This window comes from Emydura macquarii, unplaced genomic scaffold, assembly GCF_026122565.2.
Source record: "Emydura macquarii macquarii isolate MOO-44397 ecotype Brisbane River unplaced genomic scaffold, CSIRO-AGI_Emac_v2 contig_1027, whole genome shotgun sequence".
NCBI lineage: Eukaryota > Metazoa > Chordata > Testudines > Chelidae > Emydura > Emydura macquarii.
In genome coordinates, this window is record NW_027131164.1 from 943,013 (window position 1) to 966,412 (window position 23,400).

General features: G+C 43.2%; 1 protein-coding gene across 1 annotated transcript in view; it reads right to left on the reverse strand.

Moving 5' to 3' along the window:
• LOC137150797 (protein eva-1 homolog C-like) overlaps positions 1–23,400 on the reverse strand; it is a 180,836-nt gene that overhangs the window by 11,092 nt on the left and 146,344 nt on the right. Inside the window, exon 5 of the mRNA XM_067544854.1 lies at positions 5,582–5,725. Within this exon, the coding sequence (XP_067400955.1) occupies positions 5,582–5,725 (144 nt within the window). The remainder of the gene's footprint in view (positions 1–5,581; positions 5,726–23,400) is intronic.

Genomic DNA, 23,400 nt, shown 5'->3' on the forward strand with positions numbered 1-23,400 from the left:
ATTGGCTGACATATTAGCCGAAGGGTGACAATGATTGTAGGCTCCAAATAAATGGTACAGTGGGGTTACTGGCAGAAACCTCGGCCTCTTCTTTGCTATTGCAAGGTTTATGATAGATAATATTGTAATCATGCTATATGGAGCGACCCTGTGCTACCAGAACTTGGGGAGTGAGGTAACCTAATAGGGAGAGCCCTGGGAAATTCTTTTTGGTTTTTCTAATTTTTTGTTTTATTTTGTGGGACTTGTGTGTTATTTCATTGTATTCACATGGTTGGGGTTCAGGTTGGGTCCTGTCACCAGTGTGATCCCGCCCCACTCTCAACCTGCAACCACGGCTCTTGTCCCTCAGGGCTGGGCCTAACTCCCAGGTACGGATGTTGCATCCTGGCACATGGTGTTGCAGCACCACTCAGGTATGGCCCAGCTGCTGCCCCCGCTCATGATGCTGGAGGGGTGGCTGGGCCAAACCTGAATGGTGCTGCAATCCCACATGCCAGGTCACAATACCCAGCGTTGGGACAGGACCTGCGGAGCCACCACTGCATTATGAGTTTTTCATTTTATTTCTTTTTATATGTTGTTTTTTCTTTTTATTTCATGCTATTTCATATTTGCAATAAACACGGGCTCTAGTAATAGATGTTATCCAGAGTGACCATCCCTGATGGGTGTTTGTCTAACCTATTCTTAAAAAACTCCAGTGACAGAGATTCCACAAGGTAATTTGTTCCAGTGCTTAATTACTCTTACAGTTAGGAAGTTTTCCCTAACGACTAACCTAAATCTCCCTGGTCACAATTTAAGCCCCAGTACTTCTTGTCCTGTTCTCAGTGATTAAGGAGAACAGTTTATCACCCTCCTCTTTATAACAATCTTTTACGTACTGAAAGGCTGTTATCATGTGCCTCCTCGGTCTTCTCTTCTCCAGACTGAACAAAGCAAGTTTTTTCAATCTTTCCTCTTAGGTCATGTTTTCTAGGCCTTCCGTCATTTTTGTTGTTCTCCTCTGGACTTTTTCCAATTTCTCCACATCTTTCGCAAAGTGTGGTGCCCAGAACTGGACACAATATTACAGCTGAGGCCCTGTCAGTGCTGAGCAGAAAGGAAAATTTACTTCTTGTATCTTGCTTACAACATCCCCAAGATGTTGTTAGCTTTTTTCGCAATAATATTACATTGTTGACTCATATTTATTTTGTGATCCACTATAACCCCCAGATTCTTTTCTGCAGTACTCCTTCCTACGCAGTCATTTCCCATTTTGTATTTGTGCAACTGATTGTTCCTTCCTACGTGTAGTACTTTACAAATGTCCTTATTGAATTTCATCCTATTTAGGTCATTGTGACAGGACACGATGGTTTAAAATCCTAATCATTTATAACATTCTGTAACATTTTCATCCAGAAAGATCCCAAAGTGCTTCACAAGCTATGGACATACACAACACCAAAGAAATGCAGCCAGGTCTGAGTTAAGGACAGGAGCCAAAGCACAGCAATGTAGGATGAGGAAATTTTGGTGAAGTGCTCCTGGGCAAATACCTGCTTTTAAAAAAAGGACCATGGAATATTTAACAGTTACACAGAGAAAAGAGGCTCCCAGATTTTTAAGAGTTCATCTGAAAGACCCACACACAGCAAACTGCATAATATCCAACTGACCATGTCAGTCATGTGAAAGGCTGTGGTGCCCTAAGGGAACCTGGAGTTCCAACCTGATGTTTAGACCACTATGCCATCACCTCCAGTAGTTGTGTCTAATGATTGAGCATTCTCAGTTCTCTTGGACTCTGCTTTCCCATGCTGCCAACAGTAGCTGTGAAGATGACCTCATTCTTCTGCCTCATGAGAATCCAGCCTCAGCTAAAGTGCTGAAATGCCATGTTATTAAAGCTCCCTTAGGGTCCCCTCCTCAGCTCTTAGTCTCCTCCCCAGTTATCCAAACCTCATTTTTCTGAAGTCTCCCTGTGATCTGAAGCAGAGTTACAACTTCCAACTTCAGCTGGAAGTGCCACTCTGTTTCAGATAATGAGATGTGGGGGACTCCGATAACTGAGTGCGCTGTATATAAATCCCTGGAAGAGACCCCTGAAAGAAGTCGAAGATTCACACAGGGGAAGCAACCCAAAACAACAGGTTTAGGAGTCACTTTACAAGTCAAGGCACGCCACCTCCCATTCCTAGTGAGGAGTTTCTTTGCATAATAGCAGGGCACTTCCACAAATGAAGCGACAAAACACTCAGCTTTTTGGAAAGCTGAAATGAAGGATTACCAAGTGGACCAGTTTCTGTTGGTGAGAGAAACAAGCTTTCGAGCCACACAATGCTCTTCTTCAGGTCTGGGAAAGGTACTCCAAGTGTCACAGTTAATGTAAGTTGGAACAGACTGTTTAGCATAAGTAGTTAGCACATATTCTAAGGGACCATTCAAGGTAAAGTGGTCTGTTAACACCTCTGCAATCATAGGACAAAAAGAGGGGATTAGTGGGTTACAGATTGGTTCACCATGAAACCAACGATATAAGTGAGATACATCAATGATATTTTCATCCTCTGGACAGATGATTTAAAGTCTCAGATTTCCACCACAACTTCACCACCTGTCCATTACACTCTCTCGGAACACTCCCAAACTAGCATCAGCTTCCTGGACACCATGATCAACTTCAGCAATGGAACCCTACAGACAACCGTTTACAAGAAACACACAGATGACCATACCTATCTTCAAAGGTCCAGTAACCAATCCAAATTCATCAAGAAAGCTATTAGCAAGAACTCAGATACCACAGAAAATGCTCGGAGGAGAAAGTCTGGGATATACACCTTAACACACTTAAAACTGCATTCACCAAACAAGGACACTCCACCAAAGAGGTAGATTACATCATGGAATGGGCCACCAAAATACCCTGAGAGATTTTGCTTCAATATAGAAATAAAACTTCCTCCGACCACACACCCCCAGCTGTCACCTACCACCATACACTAGAACCCATGCTGGGTATCATCAAATACCTACAATTCATACTCATTGGGGACCCCCATCCTGAAAGAAATCTTTCCTGAACCCCTCATCTGGACTTCAAACAATCCCCCAACCTCTCCAAGCTTATCATCAGAAGCAAGCTCCCCACAGACCAGGACACACGAACTCAAAGAGGCTCCAGACCCTGCAAAAAAAAAAAAACAGATGCAAAACCTGCAGACATATTTCCACTGCCACAGTGATCAACACACTCCACGACACATCTTTCAAGATCCATGAGTCCTACATATGTCAATCACAAAATGTGGTGTACCTCCTCCAGTGCACTAAATGCCCCCTATAACAACTATGTGTGTACGCTCTCGAATGAACTCACACAGAAAAATGATAAAAAACAAAAACACCAGTGGGTGAACACTCTTCACAGAGCAATCACTCTATATCTGACCTCTCAGTCAAAAGACGAGCCTGGGACCTTAAATTCATAATTTTGCTAGAGACTAAAAATCATGGACTGAATAGAGGCACTGGGTTTATGGCTTATTACAATAATCTGTATCCACTAACCCCTGTCTTTTTTTGTCCTATGACGGCAGAGGTGTTAACTGGGCACTCTGTGTTGAATGGTCCCTTAGAATATGTGCTAACTACTTATGCTAAACAATCTGTTCCACCTTGCTTTTAGCTGTGACGCACAGAGTACCTTCCCCAGATCTGAAGAAGAGCTTTGTGTAAACTCGAAAGCTTGTCTCTCTCACCAAAAGAAGATGGTCGAATAAAGGACATTACCTCGCCCACCTTGTCTCTCTTTTATATCCTGGGACTGACATGGGTACAACTGCACTTCATATTTCATCCAAACTATAGTTGTTCCCTAATACCCCAGATTTCAAGCTCCCCCGCCCCCCACTATTAACATCAAAACCCACTTCTCTCAATCGCAGGCAAGTGGATTTAGTTGTTGCCGGTGGTTTTTTGTTTGGGTTTATTTGGTTTTGTTTTGTTGTTTTAAAGAATTCAGCTTTAGGTAAAACCGAACGCTAAATGAGTCACAGGGGGTCACAGATCCAATCCCATGGCTCTGATTGGAAGTCTCAGATCACCCTGTTGTTGGTAGGTGGGTTCTGACATGGTTGACAATGAAGCAGAACTCACCACTCAATGAACAAAAAGCATCATTTTGATTTTCCCAACCACTGTAGGTTTCCTGCTCCATTAGGAGGTGACTAGCAACTGGGAATACAGGATCTGATTCGAAGCTTGTTAAAGAGAAAGACTCCCATTGATGCTACTGTGCTTTGGATCAGGCCCATAATACAGGGGCCCGGCAATGTGGCATGTACAAGAAGAAGAGATTTCCAGTTGGAAGTGCATGTCCTGGGTTTATTTTGGTTTGCGTTTGGACTTCAGGCTACTGTTTGTTGCATTACATCAGACTCTATTCCCAGCTGGTCTCCAAGGCAGCTGATACTGTCACAGGGCAGTCCCCAACTGGAACGTTCACAGAGCTGTGTCAACATCCACTATGCTTCTGCTACCTCCGTTCAAAAACACTTCCCTGTCTGCTAGTGTCAAAGGAAGCAACAGATTTATAAACAACCACCCTCAGCAAATTATCCCCACACAAATCATTCCCAAATGTTATGCATCAGGGAAATTCCATCCCTGGACAAAGATGGTCCTGATGATGCTTTGAGACCACAGAGACAAGGGGAGGAACAGTTGTTGCTCTCCTGGGAAGCCCTGATGCCTGGGTAAGTAGAATCACAATGTGCGCCTAATGCCATGGCACACGGAACCACATATAGTGTACATAATAGTCACAGCTGATCATATTAGTTTGGATAGCAAATACCCCATTGTTTGATGGTGTGTGGGTGCTTTTCCATTAATCCTGCCGGTGCTCATGGAGTAACACATTTCTTTTGTTTGTTTGTTTGTTAAAATGATAGAAACTGAGAACAAAACAACTGCTTGAGCCAAAATCTTGTTGCAAGCAAATACTACAATATGCCAGTGTCTCCACTCAGAATGGGAGCAAACCACATACCGTGGGAAGCTGATGGCTGAATTAAAATATTCTTTCCATAAACTCTGCTTTTCAGATCACTCTGCTGATAGAAAGACGTCACATTAAACCATCCACAGAGGCTGCCATGCCCCTTGTTAGTCTATATTCCCAATCAAGAGTTGCCACATACTGCACAGCCAGCTTGATGAATGACAAGCCTCCATGCATTGCCACAATATAGTTAACCTCTCAGGGCTTGTCTTCACTACACTGCTTCATCAGTGCTGCAGCCATCAATGCAGCAGCATCGATTGAGCGGGTCTGGTGAAGACAATCGATTGTCAAGCACTCTCCGGTACTCCACCGGAATGAGAAGCATAAGCTATGTCAATGAGAGAGTGTCTCCCATCAACAAAGTGTAGTGAAGACAGCACGGCTACTCGATGTAAGGCATGTCGACTTCCGTTACGTTACTTACGTAACTTGTGTACCTTACATGAACCTGGCCGTGTAGTAAAGACAAGCCCTGAGTTCATGAACCAGCATGTTCCCCAAATGAACATTAGAGGAGCTTACCACAGGTGTAGATAACATTGAGGTGCTTGTGGACCCCTGGATAACAAGGATCACCAAATTCATAGGTGCTGGCATACACACTGCAGCTTCTTTTCCCATGGCAGCGTCTGGTCATAAGCTGGAGAGCCGTGGCCGACTGACACTCTGAAAGGGAAAAGGATAGGTAACATTTCTGAATTCAGACCATCCTTGTCAGAACTTTTGGGAGAAAACCTATCAAATGTAGGCCAGGAGCAACAGATTAGCACTTTGACATTGATGTGAATATTTCAAGACCTCCGGGCCTGCACCATGAAGTGGATATAACTCAGAACGAATCAGTTCAAAATTCTGGGCTAAATAAGAGGTGACAGAACTACTGCAGATGGAAGGGGGAAAGAGACCAGAAACCTTCTTCCTCATTGATATAAACAAGGTTACAAAAGAGGCAGGTTTGTTTTCACAGGGGAAAAAAGAACCCACTGAAGAGATAACAATAATAGCTAAAGAGCACTTTCCGTCTGTAGATCTCAAAGCATTTTACAAAGGAGGTCAGTGTCATTATCCCCATTTTACAGATCAGGAAAATGAGACACAACAGCTATGAAGTGGCTTACCCAACATCATTCAGCAAACCAGTGGCAGAGCTGGGAATAAAAGCCAGGTTTCCTAAGGGACACTTCAGTGCTCAGTCCACTCCAGACACACTGCCAGACACACATATGCTAACTTAAGAGAATGGCACATGACCAGAACGTGCATGAATTCTATGAATTTCAGCTGAAATTGTGGAATTCCTATATATCTATCTTATGGTTTTTATAGTGACACCCATGACAGTAATATCTGAGTGCCTTCCATGTCAAATCAACAGCAATAGCAAAGTCCCCAGTAGACTTCAGGGAGTCTCTGTTTCTCCTCCTCCTCCTCTTTTTTGAGGAAACTCTAGGAAACTTCTTTTATTGGTTTATTTTAGTTAGCTGGTTGATGTTTTTTTGTTTCGGGAAGAAGGGGGTTGTGGGAAGAGTTGGGGTAGATTTCCAGCCAAGTAAAGCCTTTGTTATGTACAAAACAGAGTCTCCATTCCTTCAGATTGTGAAGACAGCATGGACTATGTTAATCAGAGCACTGTTGTTGCAAGTCTGCCAACTTCCTGGCTGGAATAAGAGCACCAAAAGAGATGGGAATTCCCATGTTTGTCTTAACAGATGGTCAGACTTTTACCCTGACTATGGCCTAGTCTATATTAAAAATTTAGATCAACATGGCTACATTGCTCAGGGGTGTGATAAGGCTTGTTTGTGTTACAAGGGGCTAAAACAGCAGAGCTGTGGCACTGCAGCTCCACCCCTGTAATCCTGCGGTGTAAATGCATCCATGACAGAAGGGGCTTTTCCACTGCTGTAGGAACTCCATCACTGTAGGAACTTCCCTGCTTAGCAGCTTCCATCGTCCAAGCCACATCAACGCCAGTGGTTAGGTTGGCATACCTACAGTGCTCATGAGGTGTGAATTTTTCACACCCTTGAGCTACATAGCTATGTTAATTTCCATGTTTCTGCCGCTTCTGCCACTACTAGCGCCCTGGGCTGGGACGCAGTGGAGACAAAAGCCTGGCCCCTGGCCAGTAGGAGCCCCTGCCCCTTCCCCTTTTCCCTAGCCACCTCAGGAGAATTGCTCTCCTGACCCCGCCTGAAGCCATTGCCTTCTCTGCTCACCCTGCTGGACTTGGAGGAGGTTGGAGCACGACCTTGAGGAGCTGCCCCCTTGCTACCCCCAGTCGACGAGGAAGGACTGACGGCGCTACCCCTGAGGACCACCTTCGTGGCACGGAGGAGGCAGGTACTAGGGTCAGTGAGTAGCCCAAGGACAGCCACTGCCTGTGGCTGAAGCCGCCATATAGTCGGTGTGTTGCGGCGGGAGCCCCGCCAACACAGTGGCAGCCGTTTCTGCCACTACTAGGGCCCCTGGGACGCCACAGCCACCTCATGGGCAAATTGCCTAAACTGACCTCTCGCCTAGGGGTTGGAGCAAACTCCTTGCTCGCTCGCCCCGCGCAGACTATTCGCCCCCCCCATATGGGCAAATTGCCTAAACTGACCTCGAGCTATTCTGTGGCCTCCCACGGAACCAGAAACGCTTACAGTCTATTTAAAGACCAAAATAATTAAGCTTTTAATTGCTGGTCATCTAAGCGGAAACATCCAGTGTGGCTGGAATTGTTGGACATATCTGACCATCCTGTTCATCTGGATACATTTTGAATATGCAAAACAGCAAAGTAAATATTCAGCCAAGTATTATTTTAAATCAGAATGTTCACTATTGTTCTCAAGAACTAAGGTGAAAATGGCTTTTCCAGATCTAAGCACTGGGACTGCATTTTGGGTTTCATGGTGATATCTGGGATTAAATAGATGTAGAGGGCCAAAGAGACTAGAAGAAATTTCTCAGACATTAAGTGATTTTTAAAAGCAATAAGACAGATATGAAGAAGGTGGGGGTAATATCTGCAGATATTGCCATAATTCTTAATTATCCCAGTTACCTGAGCTCATACGTATCACATTCAGACATACTAATACAAATAACAATAAGATGTACGTTCTACAGGGTTCCAAGTATCTCAAGGCACTGTCTGAACACTCATGAAGCACCACAACATTCTTGCCTATGCAGCTCAAGTATAATACTCAAGTACTATCCCTATTTTAAAGATGGAGAAACTGAGGCACGAAGGCTGCCTGAATTTCCCAGGATCACCCAACAACAAAGCCAGGAATAAGATTCGAGATTTCTGACACTTACTTCTGAGCTCAACTCACTACACAACACGATCTCAGTTACTAACCAGGAGGCAGAAAATGAATCTAAAAGAAATTGAAAGTTAGAGCTGACACAGTAAGGGCTGTGACTGACGGGAGAATTCAGAAAACAAAATCCGGCAGAGGGATTCATGTCTTTATCCTGAAATCAAAGGTGACATTTGATTTCACATGCTGTGCATGGCAAAAGAACAAGGCTACGGTAGGTCAGCATTTTCATACTGAAACCCCCAAGCTTCTGTGGGCAGTTTTTCTTCTGAGTGCCAGAGGTCCCTATTGAAACATCTGGAAAGCAGCAATCCTGCCTTAGTCCTTCTTTGTCAGACATCCAATAAAATGATCTACGCCCTGTGCATCTTAAAGGGGAATGTCTATTGTTCTCAAGCAGGGCAGACAATGTTCCAATGCTCCCACCTTGGTGGAAATACGGAGAATTAATCATGAAGCTCCCATTACTGTTACCACGAGATGCATGACAAATCGTCTGCATGCACTACTGAAGGCATTCTCCCTTTAGAATACATGTTGGTAAGAATGAGCTGTAACAAGCCACTTCCTCTCCCCTACACCTTAACATACTGTGCTGCCTCCTTGGGTCCCAGCCCTTCAGATTCCAGCACACAGAGGACACTGCTGCCTGCCTGCTCATGTGCCCATCTCACCTACATTTCGAGGCACCACTACCACCTTCCCTCTTATTTAGGGCCCCCCTTCAGCAAACCAGATCCATGCAGGCTGACACTTGCACCCACACCATTGATTTCTATGGGATTCCGGGACGTAGCTGTGAAGATATACCTGCTAGTCTCCATTTGCAAGATGAGGTCCTTCCACTGATCTCCATATTTTAACACTCCATGAACCCAGTGCACCATTTTGCTTGTAGACTTCTCAGGGCAGAGACTTTGCCTCTATTTCTTTATTAAGCACCTGGGGTGAAGTCCTTACCCCTCTCCAGCCAATGTTCACTGGTTAAAAGGGCCGGAGCAGCATAAAAGGGTTCTAAACACCCCAATTCCTGCGGGGGAATGGTTTCCCCAGTGCAGAAACGGAAGAAGACAGCAGTAAGGTTGTCCTTCAATGACCCACTTGCAAGCCTACGCACATACAGAGCATGCCAGGGGCATGGCTGGGGAGCAGGGTCGTGTGTGGGGAATGCAGCACACAGCAATATGGAGATTGTGTGTAGCTCTGCAGTCTCAAAGACAGTCCTGAGAGGCTACCTTAATTCATACAGGCCACCAGAGCTGCCTAAATTATGCTGAAAACTTTTCCAACCCCTCAGAGCAAGCCAGGATTGCAAAAATGGCTTAAAGCCATTTTAGCCCCAATCCAGATTGCAAGTTCTGGAAAAACTCCCATTGACTTCAAGAGAGTGAGACTATCCAAATTCTGCTCCATTTTACGTAATTGTAAACGCAGAACAACAATTCTCTTGGAATTAATGGAATTAATTCAGATTCACACCAGTGTCAACGAGAACAGAATTTGGCTCAATGACTCCACTGTAAATTTGGCAAAATGTTTGCCTGAAATATATTTTTTCTACAGTTGCAAAGTAGATAGAATTATTGTAACTTGTTATGCAGTTAAAACAGGAGTGGGTTAAGCGCTCACAGAAGCAACAAGGTGCGAAATCATCATGGTGCCAATCCCCTGCATCACACATTGAATGAAAAAATGTGAGAGAGCCATCGGGACCCTCCAAAACAGGGTCAGCTCCCTCATACACTTCAAAGGGCTGGTGATAAGGAGCCATTCAGCTGAATGTCAAAATGTCATAAATCTAGTGTCTTTAGTCTCTTGTTAACTGACAGTGAAGATGTCAATAACACATCTAAGAGACAGCTGGGTGATAGATGAGATTACAGCACGCTCATAAATCATGGCATCTCCTTCCCGATGTTCAGAGCTTTAGAATTGACATTCTGATCTTTTTTTTTTTTTTTTTTTTTTTTTTTCCATTTGAGTCCCAGGAGCATCACTGTAAAAATGTTCAAAAGGCTCGAGTTGAGTTGCACACTGTGGTGCATGCAGAGAGTAATATAGAGGTCCCAAGATACTTTGGGCTTCTTTCCCAAATGACACAAACTCTATAGTGGAAAATTAAGAAGAATATTTCTGACATTGATTCAGTGAAATCTGGACTGGAGATCACCCTTATTAAGTGCCCTCCAGCACTGAGACCCCAATATTTAACAAAAAATCCTGTATTTATTAACTAGGACTTCGTATGGGATTCATCTGGAGATCTTCATAAGGGGAGAGGTAAATGAACAACTATTTTCACCAATGCAATGGTGTGTGCGTACTTTCAATAGGGTACCTACCTACCTTATCAGAAAGGTACACTGACTGCTCTTGACAAGGAGATGTGTTGCTCACAGTTAGCACAATTTTAAATCAATAAAAGCCAGAAAGGTGGATCTTGAGATCTAGGCAAATGGTTCAGGCAAAGGATAAGAAGCATCTGGGGTTCAAACCTGCCAAACTGATCATCAGTTCTGAGGTTATCAGTTTAGTACAAGCATGACAGCCACTATGTTGGCCAACAAACACACTGGGGATTGTATAAGGAACCCCTGGAGCTAAAATCATGAGCTGCTACAACTTGAACAAATGAGCGAAGACTGTTTAATTAGGGCTGTAACAGACTCAGCAAGTTGGCAGTGAGGGGGAACCTGTAATACACGCACTCTCTTTATGGGATTGTATCAGTTCAGAAGACTCCACAGGCTTTAAGCCCATCTGCCAAGTTCAGGAGACAGGAAACGTGTGTCAGTCCCCTCCCTAGACTGTGGGCTCTGCAGAATTAGTTTCACAGCAAGATGCCAACTATTGTACAGTGCTGTGATGTTTTACAACATGGTGGCATAAAATCATCATTGCATTGCAACATATTCAGAGTCCAGACTGCTGAACTTTACCCGTAGAACCCATAGTCAAACTTCTTCCAGGCTTCCAGACGTGCTACTAGGACGCTAAAAAAGAAAATTGCTTTCTTCACTTCTGTAATGGGAGAAGAAAGGCTGGTGTGTTTTCACAGCAGCTCTTGCCTACAAGGATGGGAGGAACAGATATGATAGTTTGGATGGCACAAGGTGGTGTGTTAATTTGAGGGAATGTCTTTTTTTTTTCTCTCTCTTGATCTGTGCTAGCGTTTGTTTTGTTACATAACACACGTGTCCAAAGATGTGTAAATGGGCACATTTTAGAAATCTAAAAATACAGCCTGGGATTTTCAAACGCATTTAACATTGGCCTAACTCTGTTTACGGAGGTCAATTACTGAGGAACTGAATTAGGCCAATCCTGAGAGCCTTTTAAATCCCACCCATAGACAACATAGATCAAATCTTATAGCACAGTGTAAAAGCACTTTCAGTTGCTACATTGGATAGTTATTCAAACAGACTCCACTTACACAGGACAAACAGAGTAAGCCAGCCTCTGTTTTCAGAGCAGTCCTGAATTGTTTCTGTGCGCTGCAGATATGCAGCTTGCTATTTCGGTTCCAGGGAAACTGCTAAAAGTGAAATTGCTGTGTATAATATGAATTTGCTAGACATGCTATTGTGCTTTGGACTCAATCACTTAAATCAGAAAGTATTTGGGCTTGGGTTTGGTGTTGTCTTCTTTTTGCCTGCTTCTGCCACCATGTTAAGGCTGAAGGATTGGAAGGGAGAACTGCTGTTGCTGAATTCCTTTTTGCATTAGTGACTATCACATGATCCCCTCAAATGCCCTGCTGCAGAGTTTCATTGCAGAGTTCTTAATCTGAGCTCTCACCAGATCATTCATCCTGCCAGTTGCATTCAGTGTTAAAGGGTTGGTAGGCCGATACCCATCACGATCTGTTCTCTCTTTATCAGCCTAACCTCTGACCTGGTAAAACCCAAATCAGATGTTGGTTTTGACTAGTGAGGCCACAAAGCTAAGGGGAATAGTTTTACCATATGTGAGCATTTCACTGACAGCACTGAAGCGGTTTTAAAGCTGTGAAGACTGAAATCAGCCTCAATAATGCAGTGGTCTTATCATCAGACTCACTGCAAATAATGTGCTTTAGTCTGTTTAACGCTCCTTGCTATCATGATTATTCCTTTACCGCCTTCCTTGGCAGAAATTCCAAATAAAACCAGTCTTCATTTACGTAAAGCAAGTACTTTGGTTATTCATTGCCACACCTTTTAATTTCTCCTTGGTAACACAGCAAACCAGCATCCATTTCTAAAAGGGTAACCAGATTCCTGCAGACCCAACAAGACCGTCACAGTTTCGAGGGATACTGTCAAGTACATAAGAAGGGCTATACTGGGTCAGACCAATAGTCCACCTAGCTCAGCATCCTGTCCTCTCACAATGGCTAGCACCAGATGCTTCAGACGCAATGAACAGAACAGGGCAATTATCAAGTGATCCATCCCCCGTTGTTCAGTCGCACCTTATGACAGCTCAAGGTTTAGGGACACTCGGCACATAGGATCGGCTCCGTGACCATCTTTGCTAATACCGTTTGAGGACCTATCCTCCATGAACTCGTCTAAGTTTTTATTTAACTCATTTATACTTTTGGCCTTCGAACATCCCATGGCAATGAATTCCACAGATTGTCTGTGTGTTGGGTGAAGATGTACTTTCTTTTGTTTATTTTAAACCTGCTGCCTATTAATTTCATCAGACGATCCCTCATTCTTGTGTTACATAAAGGGGTAAATAACACTTCCCTCTCCATTTCTCATTCATGATTTCACAGACCTCTATCATATCCCCCTTAGTCATCTCTTTTCTAACCTGAACAGTCTTTTTAATATCCCCTCATATGGAAACTGTTCCATATCACTAATCATTTTTATGTTGCCCTTCTTTGAACCTTTCTAAATTCTAATAGAGGGGTCTACAACCTGCAGCACGCATGCCAAAAGTGGCGCACACGCCGACTTTGAGCGGCATGCGGCACCCTGGTCGAAGACTCGCCACTCCGTGCTCGCCGCCAGAACGGGGCTCCAGACCATCCCCACTGCTGCCGGACCAGGGGCTTCAGACTGCACCCACCATGCACACTGTCGCCAGAACAGGGCTCCAGGCTGCCTCCCTCCAACACTACCACCAGAACAGGGGCTCCAGACCGCCCCCGCCACCAACACTGCCACCAAAATGAGACTCCAGACCGCCCCCCTCTGACACTGCCGCCAGAATGGGGGCTGCAGACTGCTGCCACCGCAGACCCTACCACTGGCACTGGGAGCGGGGCGGTGGTGGAAGATTGGGCACAGCCCTTTGTTAAGGTTGCCGACCCCTGTTCTAATATCTTTTTTTTAGATGAGACAACCAGAACTGTATGCAGTATTTAAGGTGTGGGTGTACCATGGATTTTTATAGTGGCATTATATTTTCTATCTTATTATCTATTCTTTTCCCAATGGTTCCTAACATTCTGTTAGCTTTTTTGACTTCTGCTGTATATTGAGCAGATGTTTTCATCTCTATCTCAAAGTTGAAAAGGGGTGATAATAAGGCCAGCTGTTGCTGAGAAGTAAATGAGATTAAAAGGGAGAGAATTACTCATCACACTTCATAAAATTTAGGAAATTTGAACAGTCAGCCAAAAATGAGAAAGCAGCCTTTAAAGAAACTTTATTTATATCTACAAATCTGCCAGTAAAGAATCAATTGCAGGCTTAATTGTTGACGCTATCGTTAAATTCAGAATTGTTTAATTAAAGGTAACCTGAAATCCTTTTTTGCTTGTATGTCTTGAGACATAATTCATATAAAAAGTGCACTGGAGATCTAAGGCCCCAATCTTGCAAAGACTTACTCTCAGGTTTTAAAGTTAAGCACATGTAAGTTTTTGCAGGCTTGGGACCTATATTTGGAATCTGAAGACAACTTGCCACTTGGTTCTAAGATGTCTTATAGATCCAGGGAATTCTGATCCGGTGGTTAGTTGTGAGCTGCGTTCAAAGTAAAGGGCAAAATCAGTGACATTGTTATCTGATGGCTTTAGCCATTGTAACAAGACAATGATCTTGCAGTTCAGTGTATCTAGCATTATATTAGGCTCCCACATTCATCAGTCCATCCCTATTCAGCAAATCACTTAAGCACATGCTTAAGTGATTTGCTGAATACATATGTACACAAGTACATGTTTTTGTCTTTCCTAAGTGGGGACTAAAGACTCCAAATAGTATGGGACCTATTTATCTTACAGATTGTCTCCTCACTCATACTCACTGTGATCAATGCAATCTGGCAAGTCATTTATTGCTGGAGGTGCTTGGAGTTAAACACTATGACCTGCACCCCCAGAAGGCTCCCCAGAACCTAGGTTTCTCAAGCTTCAGGGTTCACTTCTGTTTGGTCAAGATCTGGATTTGTATAGAAGCATATTAGATTAGAGTTGGAAGGGACCTCAGAAGGTCATCTAGTCCAACCCCCTGCTCAAAGCAGGGCCAACCTCAGCTAAATCATCCCAGCCAGGGCTTTGTCAAGCTGCATGTTAAAAACCTCTAAAGATGGAAATTCCACCACCTACATAGGTAACCCATTCCAGTGCTTCACCACCCTCCTAGTGAAAAAGTTTTCCTAATATCCAGCTTAGACCTCCACTGTGACTTGAGACCATTGCTCCTAGTTCTGTCATCTACTACCAATGAGAACAGCCTAGCTCCTTCCTCCCTGGAATCCCCTTTCAGGTAGCTAAAGCCTGCTATCAAATACCCCCTCATTCTCCTCTTCTGCAGATTAAACAAGCCTAGATCCCTCAGTCTCTCCTCATAAGTCATGTTCTCCAGCCCCCTAATCATTTTTGTTGCCCTCCGCTGGGCTCTCTCCAATTTGTCAACATCCTTTCTGTTGTGAGGAACCCAAAACTGGACACAATACTCCAAATGTGGCTTCACCAGCGCCAAATAGAGGGAAATAATCACTTCCCTCGATCTGCTGGCAATGCTCCTAGTAATGCAGCCCAATATGCTGTTAGCCTCCTTGGCAACCAGGGCACACTGTTGACTCATATTCAGCTTCTTGTCCACTGTAACCCCCAGGTCCTTTTCTGCAGAACTGCTGCCTAGCCAGTCAGTCCCCAGTCTGTAGCTGTGCATGGGCTTCTTCTGTCCTAAGTGCAGGACTCTGCACTTGTCCTTGTTGAACCTCATCAGATTTCTTTTGGCCCAATCCTCCAATTTGATTAGGTCACTCTGTATCCTATCCCTTCCTTACAGGGTATCTACCACTCCCCCTAGCTTAGTGTCATCTGCAAACTTGCTGAGGGTGCAATCTACCCCATCTTCCAAATCATTAATGAAGATGTTGAACAAAACCGGTCCCAACATCGACCTCTGGGGCACTCCGCTTGTTACTGGCTGCCAAACAGACATTGAGCCATTGATCACTACCCATTGAGCCCAATGATCTAGCCAGCTTTCTATCCATCTTATAGTCCATTCATCCAACCAAACTTCTTTAACTTGCTGTCAAGGATACTGTGGGAGACCGTATCAAAAGCTTTGCTAAAGTAAGGTTTATCACGCCCACCACTTTCCCCACATCCACAGAGCCAGTCATCTCATCATAGAAGGCAGTCAGGTTGATCAGGCATGACTTGCCCTTGGTGAATCCATGCTGACTGTTCCTGATCACCTCTTTCCTCCCTCCAAGTGCTTCAAAATGGATTCCTTGAGGACCTTCTCTGTGATTTTTCCAGAGTTCAAAAATATTTCAACTATTTTTGCAGCACAGTACATGGACTTTTGTAGTCAGGATTCTGAACCTGGTTAAAAGCATGTAAATCCTGAGTAAGTCCATGGAAGTCAACTGAGTTATTACTGATTTACACTAGTACAAGACCAGTGGTATAAGAATCTGGCCTTACAAAATATAGATTTAAAAATTAATTTGTTTTTAAGTAATATCAGGTGCTAAGGAGATGGATGTCTTTTATAAAATCAATCAATCAACAAACAACTCAACCCTACTAAAAGCTGCAAAAAAATGCCCCTTTTATTTCTCCAATTGGTATATTGTATATTATAACACAACCTTCTAGTGCCACAAAAGTTAAAGTTGTATCAGCATTTACATTATGAATTATTTTCCTCTGGGGCTTATAAACTGGCTATAAAAATTTGCACCAGCAGGGTCTTAGCTTTATAAAGATCCCAAATGCCCAGAAGGAAATTATATTAATGATTATTTTTCAACATAACAAAAAAGATCATGAGCATGCAAAACCAAACAAAACCAAAAAAAAAAAAAAAAAACCCAAAAACCCAACCACCTATTTGCTAGATAAATCATCCTTATATGAGTGTGTAATCCAACAATAGTTTTGATTTTTTTAAGTGATTTTAGTTATTGATGCTGTTTTGAACCAAAAGAAAAAAGTCAAGCAAAAGAAAAACAAACCAACTATGCAATCTTGAAAAGTAGCTTTCTGAAGGCAGCCTTTTGCCCCAATTTAAATTAGCATCCCAGATAAGGATTTCATTTAGCTTTAATACAGTATTGTATATGAATTAAACACCAACTGATATTTACCTTGCATTAAAACTTGCATACTTGTGTTTTTAATTAGATATTTATAATTGAGGCTCAAAAAGTATGTTCTTAATAATCAGCTATACTCAAACAATAATCAGCTATACTCAAACAATGGTTGCTCCATACAATGTAAGTTAAATATCTAGGGCTAGATTCACATTTACACCAAGGACTCTTTACATCTGTCTGGAAGCATAAAGCACTGCGAAAGGGAGATGAAAAGATACCTCCATTTGAAGGGCTTGTTTACATTGCCATGTTAGTGTAAAGCGGTGACTCTCAACCTTTCCAGACTACAGTACGTCTTTCAAGAGTGTGATTTTTCTTATGTATCCCCAAGTTTCACCTCACTTAAAAACTACTTTTAAAAAAAAATAATTTTTGCTTACAAAATCAGACATAAAAATACAAGTGTTAAAAGACACTATTACTAAAAAAATTGCTTACTTTCTTATTTTTACATATAATTATAAAATAAATCAACTAGGATATAAATATTTTGCTTGTATTTCAGTACATAGAGCGGTATAAACAAGTAATAGTCTGAATTCTAGTTTGTACTGATTTCACTAGTGCTTTTTACATAGCCTGTTGTAACACTAGGCAAATATCTAGGTGAGTTGATGTACCCCCTGGAAGAGCTCTGTGTTCCACAGGGATACACGAAGCCTTGGTTGAGAACTACTGGAGTAAAGGTACCTTAGTGTAAATGAGAATTTGGGTCATAGGAATATTTTGAATCCTTAATTTAAATATGTTATGAGATAAAATTTTACACTACACATATTTTAAATACATATTTGTATACTACAGCCAAGTATTGGTAAAGGATCCACAAGATCTATAAGGTAAATAATATAAGAGGTATTTACATGATGTACCATGGTGGCTCTGGTTCAACTCACATACACGTCTGCACCAAGAAAAGGAAATTAAGCACAAACTGAAATTACCTTCTGGGTCCTGCCTTGAAATGACAAAAGCCAGGGAATATGCAATGAACCCAAAGACTCTTCTGAATTCACTGCCCTGTTCCTAAGTCATTGTAGCTGATAAAAGATGAAGTCATGCACTGTATGAACTGCCTCGAGCTGAATGACTATCCATTTTCCCTCTGCAAATTCTCCCATGCAGATATGCACAAGAATTTGTACGTTTGGTCACAAGTGTCATTTCATTTCTCAGCTAACACAGCTCTTTTTAGCAAATGACGGTGATGTCCCACCCTGGAATGAACTGCAGTTCCTCAAATCCAGATCCTCAAAGAAATGTAGGCACCTAACACCTATTGAAATCAATGGGCTTTAGATGCCTAAATACCTTTGAGGATCTGAGCGTTAAACCCTAGCCGAAGACAGCACAGATGTATATGCTTAAATTTAAACATATAACTAGACCCAGTGAAGTCAGTGGGATTGCTGCCCTGCTTAAAGTTAAGCATGTGATTAAGTATTTTGCTAGATCAAGACATTAACATGTCTGCCTCCATTTCCTGATCTCTGAAATGGAAATAATAAAACTTACAAATCAAAGAGGTGTGTGGTGATGGTTAATGTTTGTAACATGCTTTGAAGATGTGAGTGCTACATATGGGTATTATCATCATCACCATGTTTGAACATCTGCATTTCAGAGATGATGTGCAAAATAAACAGTGCAACTCTGGAGGTACATTTTACCCTATGAACACCTGCTAGGAACAAAATGATTGTGTGTGTAAACTCTTAGGATCTATTGAGGACGATCAACTAGTATTAGTACAATAACCCATAAAAGGGTGAGCATCAGAGGGTAATTATTGTACATTCTGTTCCAAGTTCCTACCTGATCTGGCTCCTGATTCGATAATTAGCTTGTACTTAGATATGAGTAAGGAAAGCCAAATGCTTGAATTAGCTTCCCCTGATCTACACTAGTCATGTGAACAGATTCGGACTAAGACCATGAAAAAATGGATAAACTGGCAAAGGATCCACATCACCGATACTTTACAGACGTTTTGGGATGTAAACGGCCCAACTAGCCGGCCGGCGTTCTTTGCAGGCAGCCTGTGCAGTGACAATGCAAACTTGGAGCTTTATTAAAATAGTTTACAAATAAGGTCAAATTCCTGTAAGGTGTTTTAAGAATTACCAAGGCACTCAAGAGGAGAGGCCAGCTGTTTTGCAGGGTTTCCCATTACTGCATGAGCCTCTGTTCTTGAAGGCACATTCCCCTATGGCATGAGTTCTTAACTTGGGGGTGGGGGTTACAAACAGGTTTCATGGGGGCACGACCACCTTAACTTTTTTGTGGTTAAATCATTGTGGGGATCATGATGCTTTTTGTGTTGTAAAAGGAGATCACGGGATGAGAGAGGTGGAGAACCACTATCCTTGTACAGATATATTACTCTCATCTTTCTATCCTCAGGAGCTAAGCAAAGTTAGTGATAGGTGAGACAGAGAGGATATCCACATGTTGTGGTTTGGCATACAGGTTTATCAAGCGTGATTGTGGGATTCACAAGTGGTGGAACCAAAGGTGTGTTATGTAGTTTGTCTTTTACTTTAGAAGGTTGAAAGTACTATGTAGGTGATATTTATATTATAGTTTTATAGTAACGATAGTTAGTTCTGACTCCCATTCATCTAGGTGCTCGCATAGCCTTCACCTCTATATTTGTACCCGAGCATTTCACAAGTGTTAATGAATTTTATCTTCACAACACCCCACTGCAGTTGAGATAATGTCCATTTTTCAGATCGAAAAATTGAGGCACAAAGCAAATTAACTGACTTGGCCACCGCCATACAGAAAGCTTGTGGGAGAGCCAGGAATTGGACCCAGGTTGTCTCAATCCTACTCCAGAGCCTTATCCACTAGGCCACCCTTTCTCCCCATAACATTCCTTGTTTTTACATGCTTGTAACTTTCTTTAAAATTTTCTTTTATGGCTGTAAGTTTCAATGTTTGGCCTCAACCCAAATGTGCGTTTTGTTTTAAAAAGGCTGGAGTAAAATCTGCTAACCTCTTTGAGTGAAAAATGCCATTTTTTCATTTTAAAAACAAATGCAGAGATGTTCTTTGCTTACCCACAACTCTCAGTGGCTGAATAAAAATCACTTCTGATTTGGCCAGTGTCTATTCCCCATGAAGAGTCTCGCTGCTAACGGCCCAATCCTTCTGGCCTAATGCAAATCTCCAGTGCCATGAAATTCAAAATAGATAAGTTATCACAGAACCAGAGAGAGACCAGGTGGATAAGGTATAATATCTTTTATTGGGCCATCGTGGGTTGGTGAAAGAGACAAGCTTTCTAGCTACACAGAGCTCTTCTTCAGGCTTGAAAGTTTGTCTCTTTCACCAACAGACGTTAGTCCAATAAAAGATATTGCCTCACCCTCCTTTTCTCTCTCTAATATCCTGGGACCAACACGGCTACAACACTGCACACAATCACAGAAATTTAGGGATGGAAGGTACCTTGAGATGTTATCACGTTCAGTCCCCTGTACTGAGGCAGCACCAAATAAATCTAGACCATTCTTTACAGGTGTTTGTCCAATCTGTTCTTAAAAAACTCCAGTGACAACCTCTCTTGGAAGCCTATTCCAAGGCTTAACTATCCTTAGAGTTAGCACATTTTTCCTAGTATCTAACCTAAATCTGCCTTGCTGCATATTAAGCCCATTATTTCTTTCCTACCATCAGTGTACATGGAGAACAGTTGATCTCCTCTTAATAACAGCCCTTAACATATTTGAAGACTGTTATCAGGTCCCCCTTCAGAGAAGTCTTCTTCTCTCAAGACTAAACATGCCCAGTTTTTCTAAACATTTTATCATTTTTGTTGCTCTCCTCTGGACTCTCTTCAATTTTTCCACGTTTTTTCTAGAGAGTGGTGCCCACAACTGGATGCAGTACTCCAGTTGAGGCCTCCCCAGTAGTGCAGGACAGTCACCTCCCGTGTCTGACTTATGACACTCCTGTTAATACACCCCAGAATGATAGTAGCTTTTTGCGCATAATCGGAGGGTAGCTAGACTGTAGCTAAGGGGAAATGGGGGTCTCCCTGGTGTCTGAAGCATATAGTTTATTTGTAAAGTCAGTTCACTCCTGACATTTGGAATCAAAGGCTGTCACACGATAGCGAAGTACGGCATGACTGTGAAAAACTGCAGAGCCTAGTGGAAGCCTTGATTTACAAATCATGACATTTTAATCTACAGCTGGAAGAACACAGCTGCCTGCTGTGTCGGCAGACTCATGGTGGGAGTTCGTTCTCTGCAGCAGGCTTGGGGAGCTACACGCACAGCTCCTGTGATGGGAACTGGGAGCGCAGCCCCTCCCCCCAAAATGTATCTGTGCACTCAGTGCATTATTCCGAGCAGTGACTTTGGAAATACTCGACTTTGGCAGTGAAGACCACAGTGCACATGCTTTTCATCGATGTGGGCTGGGAGTGTGTTTTACATTGATTGTCACTGTGCCATGCACATTTGGAGCCAGCGTAGGAGTTATGACCACTGCTACAATTCACCTCCACTTCCATCATCATCTGAACCACCTCCCATGGGGTCCTCATAGAGAAAACAGATGAAAGGAAGTCAGGACAGGCTGCCCAGTCACGACGGGCAGAGACTAAGCATAGCACCAGCAGTGTCATTAGTCACTGTTGACCAGGTCAGTAAGCCACTGCAGAACACACTTGGCGGGTTCAGAGGCACGCTCCTGAAGTATAGGGATTGGGGGGATTGAAGAACCGCCTGCCCTCCCCACACCCACATCCACACTCACAGGGTATGTTTACCTTTGAGCTGGAAGGTGTGATTCTCAGCCCACAGAGCCGTACCTGCACCAGCTCTAGTACAGCTGGCCTGTGAAGAATAGCGGCGTAGCAGGGTCAGCATGGCAGCAGCTCGGGCTAGCTGCCAGAATACGCACCAGGGCTCCAGGTGGGTATGTGCTTGGATTGCTAGCTCGAGCCATTGCCCATGCTAGCCTGACGACATGGCTGTTTTTAGCACACTAGCTCTGTCTATGCAAGCTGGGAATCACATCTCTCAGCTCAAATGTACACGTACCCTCTATTTCCTGGAGCTTAGGGGAACATCAAAATTAGCCTTCTCCCTTCACACATCCCCATCATTGTCAGGCACACCTAGGCAGTTACCTCTGCAGCCTCCTCTGTCACAGAAACATTTCCTCTCACTTCTAGCAGTTAAGTATTCCACAGGAGAAACCCTACTCCCCCAAAGTCTGGTATAAGCGGAGACATCACATTTGGCAGGCCCAACTTTTAAGTTTAAGGCAAAACATATTTTGCACCATTATTTCAGCCCCAAGCAATTCCAGATTTACGGACTTTACTTTCAGTAAAATGGACCTCAGTCAAGAAGTCAGTTTTAGGATTGTGCCACAGTCTGTAGCCACCAGTCTGTTTCCACTGTAACACTATGCCTGGCTCTTATAAAGCATTTTCATCTGTAGATCTCAAAGTATTTTACAAAGGAGATCAGTGTCATTAACCCCATTTTACAGATGGGGAAACTGAGGCGCACATGTTATGTGACTTGTGCGAAGTCACCCAGCAGGCTAGTGGAGAAGCCAGGAAAAGAACTCAGAAATTCTACACTGCAGGCCAGTGCCCCTTCCACTGGGTCAGACTGCAACTATCCAGGCATTTCTAATTGCCCATCATTATCTAGGCATCACATTGTTCGATAGTACGTCTTCTTTAGTAACTAAATTTAATGGAAGAGCCAAAGCTGCAGGGTGGATCTTCCTCTCTAAATCAGCTGATTGCGCACCACACTCTCAATCAGGCAGTATTCTCAATCAGGGAATCCTTACAATACGTACCTCACTAAAAGAACTAAAGGCTGCTTTGGAAAACAACACATCTGTGACTTTGGATGGTAGGGCAGCCAATGGATTCCAATAGCCCTGCCATCATCTTCCACAGTTTATTCTCCTCGAGTTAGAACTGTGCTCTACTTCTCTGGCTCCTTCCATCCTTGCCTCTAATGGGACAAATGCTGTCCCAACTACAGAAATGCAACCCATTCCATTAATTCCGGTGGGGTTGCACCAATGCCACTGAGAGCAGAATGTGGCCCATTGTCACTCCCATTCAGTGCCCAAGTAAGGATAAAATGTGGTGACATTCACACAGCAGATCTTGACTCCAATATTGTGCCGCTGGGGTGTGTCCATTTCTGCAAGCGTTCCAAGAACAGAAGCGCTAAGATTTGCAAGAAAGCTCGCAGCAGGACTGTGCTATTAACTCCTCAACTGCACTCCAGGTGCCAGGGTTCACGCAGCATTGACAGCATTAAGGAGCTCGCAGTGCTCCACCAACGACCTGACTGGTATGGTGCCATTTGTGGTTTCTTGTTGATACCCACCGTGAATGCTTCAGACTCTTAAGTGGCCACGTCTCATGCCTCCACAAAATCAGCATTTAGCTCCTTATAAGTGTTGGAT